The sequence below is a fragment of the Pygocentrus nattereri genome, chromosome 6 (genome assembly GCF_015220715.1).
Source record: "Pygocentrus nattereri isolate fPygNat1 chromosome 6, fPygNat1.pri, whole genome shotgun sequence".
Lineage (NCBI taxonomy): Eukaryota > Metazoa > Chordata > Actinopteri > Characiformes > Serrasalmidae > Pygocentrus > Pygocentrus nattereri.
The window spans coordinates 2,585,752-2,597,700 of NC_051216.1; the positions used below are offsets into that span (position 1 = coordinate 2,585,752).

The 11,949-nt window shown below is 43.2% G+C and overlaps 1 protein-coding gene across 2 annotated transcripts in view; it reads right to left on the bottom strand.

Moving 5' to 3' along the window:
• Positions 1 to 159: 159 nt before the first annotated feature.
• Positions 160 to 11,949, bottom strand: part of tmem41aa (transmembrane protein 41aa) — a 15,285-nt gene continuing 3,495 nt past the window's right edge. The window contains exons 3-6 of one of the 2 annotated variants that reach the window (XM_017682012.2): positions 11,472 to 11,633; positions 10,465 to 10,603; positions 1,940 to 2,002; positions 160 to 1,804 (exon numbers count right to left, since the gene is read on the bottom strand). In XM_017682012.2, the coding sequence (XP_017537501.1) occupies positions 1,644 to 1,804; positions 1,940 to 2,002; positions 10,465 to 10,603; positions 11,472 to 11,633 (525 nt within the window). In that variant the 3' untranslated portion in view covers positions 160 to 1,643. Of the gene's footprint in view, positions 1,805 to 1,939; positions 2,003 to 3,952; positions 5,289 to 10,464; positions 10,604 to 11,471; positions 11,634 to 11,949 lie in introns of those variants that run through there. The other variant, XM_017682013.2, reaches the window with a different exon arrangement.

Sequence of the window (11,949 nt, forward strand, 5' to 3'; positions counted from 1 at the left end):
GACTGTGGGTTCACATCATCCTGAAGTGCTTCTGAACGTGACCCTGAGAACTGAATTCGAGACAAAAGGCGAAAGGGAGTGTGAGAACTGCTCTGCAGGATCAGCTGACACCTAAAACCAGCGCTCGGACACAAGTTCAGGAGTATTTTAAACCCAGGGTGGTTTTGTTCTCCAGGCTCTGAGCGCTTGGACCCTTTACTGCAGTGTGAATGACGGCAGAATGGAATCAGAACCCACTTTTACCATCTACACAGTTCAGTATTTGTGTGTAATCCAGCGAGGCTGTGGACGATCAATGAGAAATCAGTGTTTTTTGGCGGGACAGCAGCGTCTGTAACCGTGTACAGTCAGACGGACTCACAGACTCATTTCTCTGATTTTGTTCTGTTTAAAATACTGTTTCGCCTCTTTACCCCAAATGCAGTCGATCAGCCGAGACGTGTTCAGTGTCTGAAGTTTGCTTCTTTAGTTTTGTCGCTGTAGCTACGAGGCTAATGTAGGTAGCAATAGCAGTGATGGTGTTGTTAGCTACATTAGCTTTGCAGCGCCAGGAGCATTGTGCTAACTGCATACCCAAATCATCACACCCGAGGGCGAAATTCCAGTTGAGCCCAGTTGAGCAGCTGCTCTGGAACTGGCTGGTTGCTAATGTCTTTTACTGAATCCAGTTGGTTAAAATGTCTGCGCCAGTAGGAGTTCAAATTTACAGTAGCAGCTGAATCTCCTACTGGTAAGCGTCAACGGATCCCAAAAGTTTTCCAACTCGTATTCTTCTGGAATTCCCACTGGGGCTGCCTCAAACCATGCCAAGCTGAAAATACAGACAATATTAATATTCAGACGTCCAGATGGCCGCCACTGCTGTGTTTAGCTATGGTGATGAACTTGAACTTTCAGTATATAAAGGTCATTTTATTAAGTGAACTTAAGTTTAAGAATATTTCCCAATATCGATGTACTGGTAGTAAACTTCTGAGTGTACTATTTCAGTCCTTCCTGGGACTAATTTGGTCCACTTTTTAGTTTGAGTTTATTTAGTTTCTTTTAAGTTTACTTTGAAGTATAGCACAAGTAGAATTATATGTAAAACCATTGGCCTGACTGCATGTCTATGGACTGTGGGTGGAAACCGGAGCACATGAGGAAACACACAAGCTGCGTCCAAAGTCTAGGCTGCGTTTCACGGCCGCTACGTTAGAGCAGGCCGTTCCAAAGTGAAGGATCCCTTGTATGCATACTGGGTGATTTGAAGGATGCATCAGATGTCTCCTTCCAGGCCGTCAGGTACCCACAGTTCTCTGCACATGAACAATGCGAAGAAAAAAAACCCAGCACCATGAAAATGGTGAAGCCATTGGAGCAGAGCTTGATTTAAAATGTAAATTGTTCATGTTCTTGAATGCGTCTTATGCCTGCTACCTTATAAAATCATACAGTATCTCCCAAAAGAGAGTGCCCCCCTCACATTTCTGCAGATAATGCTATTCTATCTTCTGATGGGACGTCACTGTAGAGATGAAACTCTGATAGAAGTTAAAGTGGTCAGTGTGCAGCTTGTACAGCAGAGCAGATTCACTGACCTCTAAAAAGAACAACACACAGACATTAATGTCTAAATAGCTGGCAGCACAAGTGAGTCCACCTCACAGTGAACGTGTCCAGAATGTGCCCAGTCGTGTCGTCGTTGAGCACCTGTGGGGCTTCATCAAGCGGAAGGAGGAGGAGCGCAAGGTGTCTAACATCCACCAGCTCCAGGACGTCATCATGGAGGAGTGGAAGAGGATTCCTGTAGCCGCCTGAGCAGCTGTGGTGAATTCCGTGCCCAAGAGAGAAACAGCAAAGAGTTTTCAACAAGCAGAATAACAACAATGAAATTTTCGTTTTGTTTAATTGAAAAGTGTTTACAATGTTCATGAACAAGTAATACATCATGACTCACGTGAGAAGCGAACTGGCTTGGAATTTATTCTGCAAATGATCCCGTGTTTCAGATGGCACAGGGCTGGAGTAAACAATGAGGAGTAAACAATAAACAGGTGGAGGAAAAACGTGCTGTTCACCTGCTGTACTAACCCAGAAAAAATCTGTTCAACTGTAAACACACACACTGATTCTCACACACATGCAGTCTATACATTATAAACACTATAGACACTTAGAAAAACTGATGCTGAAAGATTTTGTCCCACATGTTGTGCTTTCTTCACAATGTTAACATACAGTGAATGAGTTCATCACAATTAATACCCTCAAACAGCAGCAGCTTCCAGAATAAAACCATAACCACTACCTTTAAAGGGGAATCCCACCAATGTTCCCAAAATTCCTGCCTAACTCAGTATGTGAGGTGTAATCAGAGAGATTCAGAGGGTTTGGAGTGAAGTGGTTCAGACGTCTTTACAGTGGTGATGATGGGAACCAGGCGTCGCCATGACTACAACACAGATATAGACACTTTATTTACCATCCAGAACCACCAGAGAACCTACATGAGTCTTCTGAGTTCATATGGAATGTTGATGATGGAAAACAGTGGAAAATCTGGAATAATGAGTTTTCTTTGGGGACTATTTTGCTGCACAGCGCCCTGCATGTCTCCCTCCACCATGAATGGAGTTGAAGTTCTCTAAACTCTCATAAAACAGCGTCTCAGTCATCAGGCAGTGAATTCAGAACCAGTTCATGTAGGAACTTTCTGTGAGGAGCTTTTAGAGGGGGACGTCTGGTTCCCATCACCACCACTGTGAGCAGCTTTTAGAGGGGGACGTCTGGTTCCACCACTGTGAACGGTTCTGACTCGGTAAGATTATCTAGAACAGAGTGTTTCACACCAAACCACCCTGAACAGTTCCGATTACATCTCAACTATTTAATTATGCAGAGGATTTTGAAAAATAGTTGGGAGTTCCCCTTTAATGAAAGGAAACCTGGGCATTAGCATTCCGTCTCCAAAGGCACCGGGTTGGAAATCATCAGTGAAGCACCATCAACATAAAACGTGTCAGGCTCCAGTCCTCGTGGGCCAAAACTCCACACCCGATTCAGCTCATCAGCTCATTATCAGGGCCTTCATGAACTGAATTCCGAGCATTAGATGAGGGTAAACGCTCCACAGCACTTTGGCCTGGAAGGTCCTGAGCTGGACACGCCTGGCTTAAACTAATCATCCACCAGGAACATTAAAATGTTTCTCATTCCAGTTACAGCATAAAAAAGTGATCAATCAGTCAATAAATCAATAACACCTTCTTCCCCTTATTGATTAACCCTTTCCTTTACATCAGGACCAATACATCAGTAATAAACAGTAAGGCAGTTAGAAAAACACTGGAATATTCCATACGGTACATCACCACCAACGGCAGAGACAGCATTAAAGCCTTAATCTCTTTAAATCTGCGAATTCACCGGCAGTTTATAAAATTTAAAACCTTGATTGTTTCATCTGACGCGTTTCCAGAGCGACGGACGGCAGCTCAGCTCCTCCACAGAGATACGGCACATTCCGGTAGGAGCTCAGAGACGGAAACCAGCTCAGCCACAGCGGCATCAAAGCCACAGTTCAGGGAAAATCCAATTAATCTGAGCCTTGAAGCTACGAGGCTAATTCAGCTAACAGGCAATGGAAGCTTATACCCCACCAATTAGCCTGGTGCTAACTGCATGGCTACATCATCTCACCTGGAAGCGTGTGGAGGTGTTCAGTACCTCCAACAGGCTGGGCTGCGCTGTTTCACTCTGGACTGAAGTACTTTAGTGTAGCTAGTTTACAGGTAACGGTCATACAGGGTCAGAGACCACTACATACGCTGGGAATCTTCTGTCATAAGAACACTTCTTACTTTACAGTAACAACTTATTAAATATACGCTGTTCAGTAAAAGGCACTTTTAGGTGTTTTATTCAGGATTTCTGTAAATGACAATGCATAAAATAAATAATATACTGTAAATATTTGGCACAAGATTTATTTGATATTCAGATTTAAAATATGATGAATTCCAGATATTCATTTCATTTGAACATCATTCTGGATATTCATTTCATTAGAACGTCATTCCAGATATTATTTTCATTAGAAATGTCATTCCGGACATTCATTTAATTAGAACGTCATTCCGGATATTCATTTCAATAGAACGTCATTCCACATATTCATTTCATTAGAACGTCATTCCGGATATTCATTTCAATAGAACATCATTCCGGATATTCATTTCATGAGAACGTCTTTCCGGATATTCATTTCACGAGAACGTCTTTCCGGATATTCATTTCATTAGAACGTCTTTCCGGATATTCATTTCATTAGAACTTCTTTCCGGATATTCATTTCATTAGAAACGTCATTCCAGAAATTCATTTCATTAGAACATCATTCCGGATATTCATTTCATTAGAACGTCATTCCGGATATTCATTTCATTAGAACGTCATTAGAACGCCATTGTTCTATCTAGAACCATGAACACTCAAAAAACCCTTTGCACAATAACAGCTCTCTGCGTAATGAAATCGTTCTTCAGACTGATGGAGAAAGTGTTGTGTATGGTTCTATGCAGAACCTTTTTGAGAATGGTGCTATATCGCACTGAAAGGGTGCTACTGTTACTATGTTAAGCTTGTAACAATAGAATACGATGTTCTGATGCTGTATAGAACCGTTTTCTTCACTAAAGAACCCTGTTTAAATGCGACTGTAGTTGCTGATTGAAAGTGCTGATATTTGGACGTGTCCCAGTTAAATAAACGGTGTGTGTGTGATGATTTAGCAGTTAGCACCAGGCTAAATGGTGTACACAAGCTTCCATTACTTGTTAGCTACATTAGCCTTGTAGCTTCAGTGCTAATATTAAAAAAGCGAACCTCAGAGATCAAACAGGTCTGGGCTGATCTCTGTATCTGAGGTGGGGGTGGTGGTGGGAGGGGGGGTGTGGTGGTAGTAGGGAGTGGTGGTGGTGGAGGTAGGGCGGTGGTGGTGGTGGAGGTAGGGCGGTGGTGGTGGTGAGGGGGGGGCACCGTAAATGTAACTGAACTATCGCTTTAAAAGCCCATCAGCTGGATGTTGCGTCACTGGTCTTTGCGCTGCTGGAGGCCGTTGGGCTGCAGCCCATCCAGCTGCAGGTGGGCGTGGCTGTAGCGGCGGATTACGGCGGCGGGCAGCAGGGCGGCGACAGCGGCCAGCAGGAGCTTCAGCAGGACACTCCAGGAGAACAGGTCATCCAGAGAGGACAGGTCAGACAGTACAGAGCCCGTCTGAACACACACGAAATTATACGGCATCAAACCTGCAGGAGAGCGAACACACACACGCGCGCACGCACATGAGCTCACACTGCCGAGTCTAAACCCCTGAAGCTGTAACTAAACTCCAGCTCCGAGTGGCTCCTGCGTGGACACCCACTCTCAGGTCCACACGTCTCCGGGGGATTTAGAAACACTCTCAGGGTGGAGATTTTTGGACACCCGTGTCTTCACAGGACAAGCAAAACACAGCTTTATGAAAATCACTGACTGTCTGAAATATGACTGCCGACTGCGTCTCTGTGTGCTCGGTAATCTGAGGGCGTCTGAATGTGCTGCACTCAGTTAAATGGGCTGTCGATATTATGACTGAATCATTCCAAAGATACATACAGAATTTTAGCCAACAATAATCAGGGCGTTTACATGCACTCAATAATCTGATTATAATCAGATTTCTGCAGTTATCCAATTTTTCAAATGGTCACACAAACACCATACTCTGACCTAGAAATCAGATAAAGAGGCTGGATGTGAGTAATCAGGTTACTCAGTGCTGTGAGCTCTTACTCTGATTTCTTTCAGATTTCTCAGCGCTGTGAACTCTTACTCTGATTTCTTTCAGATTTCTCAGCGCTGTGAGCTCTTACTCTGATTTCTTTCAGATTTCTCAGCGCTGTGAACTCTTACTCTGATTTCTTTCAGATTTCTCAGCGCTGTGAGCTCTTACTCTGATTTCTTTCAGATTTCTCAGCGCTGTGAACTCTTACTCTGATTTCTTTCAGATTTCTCAGCGCTGTGAGCTCTTACTCTGATTTCTTTCAGATTTCTCAGCGCTGTGAACTCTTACTCTGATTTCTTTCAGATTTCTCAGCGCTGTGAGCTCTTACTCTGATTTCTTTCAGATTTCTCAGCGCTGTGAACTCTTACTCTGATTTCTTTCAGATTTCTCAGCGCTGTGAACTCTTACTCTGATTTCTTTCAGATTTCTCAGCGCTGTGAGCTCTTACTCTGATTTCTTTCAGATTTCTCAGCGCTGTGAGCTCTTACTCTGATTTCTTTCAGATTTCTCAGCGCTGTGAGCTCTTACTCTGATTTCTTTCAGATTTCTCAGCGCTGTGAGCTCTTACTCTGATTTCTTTCAGATTTCTCAGCGCTGTGAACTCTTACTCTGATTTCTTTCAGATTTCTCAGCGCTGTGAACTCTTACTCTGATTTCTTTCAGATTTCTCAGCGCTGTGAACTCTTACTCTGATTTCTTTCAGATTTCTCAGCGCTGTGAACTCTTACTCTGATTTCTTTCAGATTTCTCAGCGCTGTGAGCTCTTACTCTGATTTCTTTCAGATTTCTCAGCGCTGTGAACTCTTACTCTGATTTCTTTCAGATTTCTCAGCGCTGTGAGCTCTTACTCTGATTTCTTTCAGATTTCTCAGCGCTGTGAGCTCTTACTCTGATTTCTTTCAGATTTCTCAGCGCTGTGAACTCTTACTCTGATTTCTTTCAGATTTCTCAGCGCTGTGAACTCTTACTCTGATTTCTTTCAGATTTCTCAGCGCTGTGAACTCTTACTCTGATTTCTTTCAGATTTCTCAGCGCTGTGAACTCTTACTCTGATTTCTTTCAGATTTCTCAGCGCTGTGAACTCTTACTCTGATTTCTTTCAGATTTCTCAGCGCTGTGAACTCTTACTCTGATTTCTTTCAGATTTCTCAGCGCTGTGAACTCTTACTCTGATTTCTTTCAGATTTCTCAGCGCTGTGAACTCTTACTCTGATTTCTTTCAGATTTCTCAGCGCTGTGAACTCTTACTCTGATTTCTTTCAGATTTCTCAGCGCTGTGAACTCTTACTCTGATTTCTTTCAGATTTCTCAGCGCTGTGAACTCTTACTCTGATTTCTTTCAGATTTCTCAGCGCTGTGAGCTCTTACTCTGATTTCTTTCAGATTTCTCAGCGCTGTGAGCTCTTACTCTGATTTCTTTCAGATTTCTCAGCGCTGTGAACTCTTACTCTGATTTCTTTCAGATTTCTCAGCGCTGTGAGCTCTTATTCTGATTTCTTTCAGATTTCTCAGCGCTGTGAACTCTTACTCTGATTTCTTTCAGATTTCTCAGCGCTGTGAGCTCTTACTCTGATTTCTTTCAGATTTCTCAGCGCTGTGAACTCTTACTCTGATTTCTTTCAGATTTCTCAGCGCTGTGAACTCTTACTCTGATTTCTTTCAGATTTCTCAGCGCTGTGAACTCTTACTCTGATTTCTTTCAGATTTCTCAGCGCTGTGAACTCTGACTCTGATTTCTTTCAGATTTCTCAGCGCTGTGAACTCTGACTCTGATTTCTTTCAGATTTCTCAGCGCTGTGAGCTCTTACTCTGATTTCTTTCAGATTTCTCAGCGCTGTGAGCTCTTACTCTGATTTCTTTCAGATTTCTCAGCGCTGTGAGCTCTTACTCTGATTTCTTTCAGATTTCTCAGCGCTGTGAACTCTTACTCTGATTTCTTTCAGATTTCTCAGCGCTGTGAACTCTTACTCTGATTTCTTTCAGATTTCTCAGCGCTGTGAACTCTTACTCTGATTTCTTTCAGATTTCTCAGCGCTGTGAACTCTTACTCTGATTTCTTTCAGATTTCTCAGCGCTGTGAACTCTTACTCTGATTTCTTTCAGATTTCTCAGCGCTGTGAACTCTTACTCTGATTTCTTTCAGATTTCTCAGCGCTGTGAACTCTTACTCTGATTTCTTTCAGATTTCTCAGCGCTGTGAACTCTTACTCTGATTTCTTTCAGATTTCTCAGCGCTGTGAACTCTTACTCTGATTTCTTTCAGATTTCTCAGCGCTGTGAACTCTTACTCTGATTTCTTTCAGATTTCTCAGCGCTGTGAACTCTTACTCTGATTTCTTTCAGATTTCTCAGCGCTGTGAACTCTTACTCTGATTTCTTTCAGATTTCTCAGCGCTGTGAACTCTTACTCTGATTTCTTTCAGATTTCTCAGCGCTGTGAGCTCTTACTCTGATTTCTTTCAGATTTCTCAGCGCTGTGAGCTCTTACTCTGATTTCTTTCAGATTTCTCAGCGCTGTGAACTCTTACTCTGATTTCTTTCAGATTTCTCAGCGCTGTGAGCTCTTACTCTGATTTCTTTCAGATTTCTCAGCGCTGTGAACTCTTACTCTGATTTCTTTCAGATTTCTCAGCGCTGTGAACTCTTACTCTGATTTCTTTCAGATTTCTCAGCGCTGTGAGCTCTTACTCTGATTTCTTTCAGATTTCTCAGCGCTGTGAACTCTTACTCTGATTTCTTTCAGATTTCTCAGCGCTGTGAACTCTTACTCTGATTTCTTTCAGATTTCTCAGCGCTGTGAACTCTTACTCTGATTTCTTTCAGATTTCTCAGTCTGACCATGTGTGAAATCAGGGTGAGAGTACAGGGTGAGAGTAACACTGAAACCAAACACGAAATGAAGGATTGAAATATTGTTTCTGTGAGTTTATTTACCCGATAACTTAAGTGCTTGTTAACGCGCTGGTCAGATTACTAAAAAAAATCTGATATTCTGCAGTTATCGGATTATTAAGTGCATATAAACACACTCACTTATTTAAGGCCTCGTCATTTTCAGAAATGTCCCTCAGTGTTATGAGATATGAACTCATATGAGATACCAAGCCATACAGATGGGATAACAGGGCATAATTATGAAAAACTGTCCTTATTATGACACATTATTTTACAAGTGGCAGAAATGGTTTCTATAGTTAAGGAACACCACATGGTCACCCACTCCACAGCCCGAGATTAAATCCTACACTATAATCCCAAATGACTGAATCCTAAATCTTCTGCCTGAACAGCTCTGTGTCTGTGTTTCAGGGACAGTAGCGCTTTTATTTTCTGTCAGGAATCAGACTGTGAAGCTGTGCAGGATCAGATTATGGAGGTGTGAAGGCCTCCCAGTGTTTATAACACATCAGCATCTCTTTACTAGAATGTTCTAATGTTCTTCTTGAGGAACAATCAAATTTCATGAGGTATTTCATGAGGTACTGTCCTACTGGTGTGACATGCTGGTGAGTGTTAGGGTTGTTTTTGAGTTGTTGTATGAATGGAGAGGTTTTTGAACAAATGAAGACAGGATGGGAAACGTACACTCACTGGCCACTTTATTAGGTACAGTAAAGGCTGCTAGTAAATGGCTGGACCCCCTTTGGCCTTCAGAATTGTCTTAATTCTTCATGGCAGACTTTCAACAAGGTGTTGGAAACGTTCCTCAGAGATTCTGGTTGGTTATTTGAGTTCCTGCTGCCTTTCTATCATCTGGAACCAGTCTGCCCATTCTCCTCTGACCTCTCACATCAACAAGGCATTTTCGTCCACACAACTGACCGCTCACTGGATATTTCCTCTTTTTCGGACCGTTCTCTGTGAACCCTAGAGATGGTTGTGCGTGAAAATCCCAGCAGATCAGCAGTTTCTGAAATACTCAGACCAGCCCGTCTGGCACCAACAACCACGCCACGTTCAAAGCCCCTTAAATCCCCTTTCTTCCCCGTTCTGATGCTCGGTCTGCACTTCAGCAAGTTGTCTTGACCACCTCTACACGCCAAAATGCAGTGAGCTGCGGCCGTGTGATTGGCTGATTAGCCATTTGTGTTAACAAGCGACTGAACAGGTGTACCTAATAAAGTGGCTGGTGAGTGTATTTTCAAAAATATGTGGACACACAGGGACAAAGTCTGGACTCTTCGTCAATAAAGGGATATTAAAAACACCCATTTCAGAAATGGTTCCTGACTGACCATCTCAGATCAGCTTAACAGGGTCACTGTGACCAACAGACAACGTGCAGAATTCTGGTCTTCAGTGAAGCTGTTATCTGTAAAAATGGACTAAAGTACATTACATAGCTAAAACCATTCGCAGTTATCTTGCGATCTGAACTGTGTCTGTACTTTAGTCCTTGTTTAAAGATCACAGGGAGTCAAACAGAGTCAGAAACCACATCATCAAGACTGTCAGAGATGCTTTGGGGAAAGGCAGTTGGTGCAGTTGGCACCCTGCTTATTTGGTGGGCTATAAGCTTTCATTACAATGACTTAGGTTCTCTGGTTGCTACTGAGGAACGACAAAGAGCACTTCATTTGGCATCACTCGTTAGCTGCATCTTCATCGTAGCTGTAGAACTATCACTTTAATCAGTGCTGACTGTGTGGCGGTCTTACCGATGAAGACGGAGAGGAAGAACAGAGTGACTGGGATGTTGACGATGGGGGAGCTCATGTTGAGGAACCAGTTTGGGCTCATGGGGAAGAACCTGAGGAAGAGCAGGAAGAAGAACAGACTGCTGCGGTTCTCCTCCACCTAAACACAAAACGACAACAACAACAACAACAACAACAACACACTGTTAGAGCTGATAAAACTAAGAGGGGATTACAGGATTACATTCATTATTATTATTATTATTATTATTATTACACAGGGCAGGATATAATACATTTGTGTACAGTACAGTTCACTTTAAGGTTCCTGTGGAGGAACGCTGTGTTTGAAGGAACGTTTAGAAATCTGAAATGATCACTTTTAAGAAAAAAATCCCAAGGATGGTGCTTGGAGCAGCTCCAAGGAATCTCATATGTGAACAATCACATGACTTTTAAACATCACATATTCATTTTCACAGGAAAAACATGGACCACATGGAAAACTGAGCCATCACTTGTGGAACGTGGGAAAAACGTGATCACACACGGGGATAACGTGTGATCATGTGGGAATAACGTGTGATCACATGTGGGGATAACGTGTGATCATGTGGGAATAACGTGTGATCATGTGGGAATAACGTGTGATCACATGTGGGGATAACGTGTGATCATGTGGGAATAACGTGTGATCATGTGGGAATAACGTGTGATCACATGTGGGGATAACGTGTGGGAAGTGTCAAAAAACATGTTATTGTTTAAAAAGCACGCTGTCAACACAGTGTGATCTCATATCATGTGTGATGTGATCACATGACATGTGCCCTGAGCACAGCACGCATCACACATGATATGAGATCACACTGTTATTGTTAACATTCTGTTGACTCTTCTGTGAGAGATGAGTGGTCACACTACTGCCTTTGGCTTCACGGCCACTGCTGCTGAATCTGAATTCTGTTTTAACCCCACTGTGCTGCTGTTTTGGAGACGCGCTGCAGGTTTCAGAGCATCGTACTCACTTTCCTCTGCAGCAGGGCGACCTTGTCGGGGAAGAGCCGGATGATGTGCTGTTTTCCAAAGGCCTGCGAGAGCAGGAAGCAGAGTGTGGCCCCTACAGTGGTCAGAACACAGGCCAGCAGCAGACCCAGCCAGGGTCCAAACAGCGCCCCCGCCAGGACATTCTGAACAACACAACCACACACAGGGCACAAACAGAAACACACATTAAAGACTGATGAGAGAGAGAGAGAGAGAGAGACAGAGACAGAGACAGAGAGAGAGAGAGAGACAGAGAGAGAGAGAGAGAGAGAGAGAGAGAGAGAGAGAGAGAGAGAGAGAGAGAGAGACAGAGAGAAAGAGAGAGAGAGAGAGAGAGAGAGACAGAGAGAAAGAGAGAGAGAGACAGAGAGAGAGAGAGACAGAGAGAGAGAGAGACAGAGAGAGACAGAGAGAGAGAGAGAGAGAGAGAGAGAGAGAGAGAGAGAGAGAGAGAGAGAG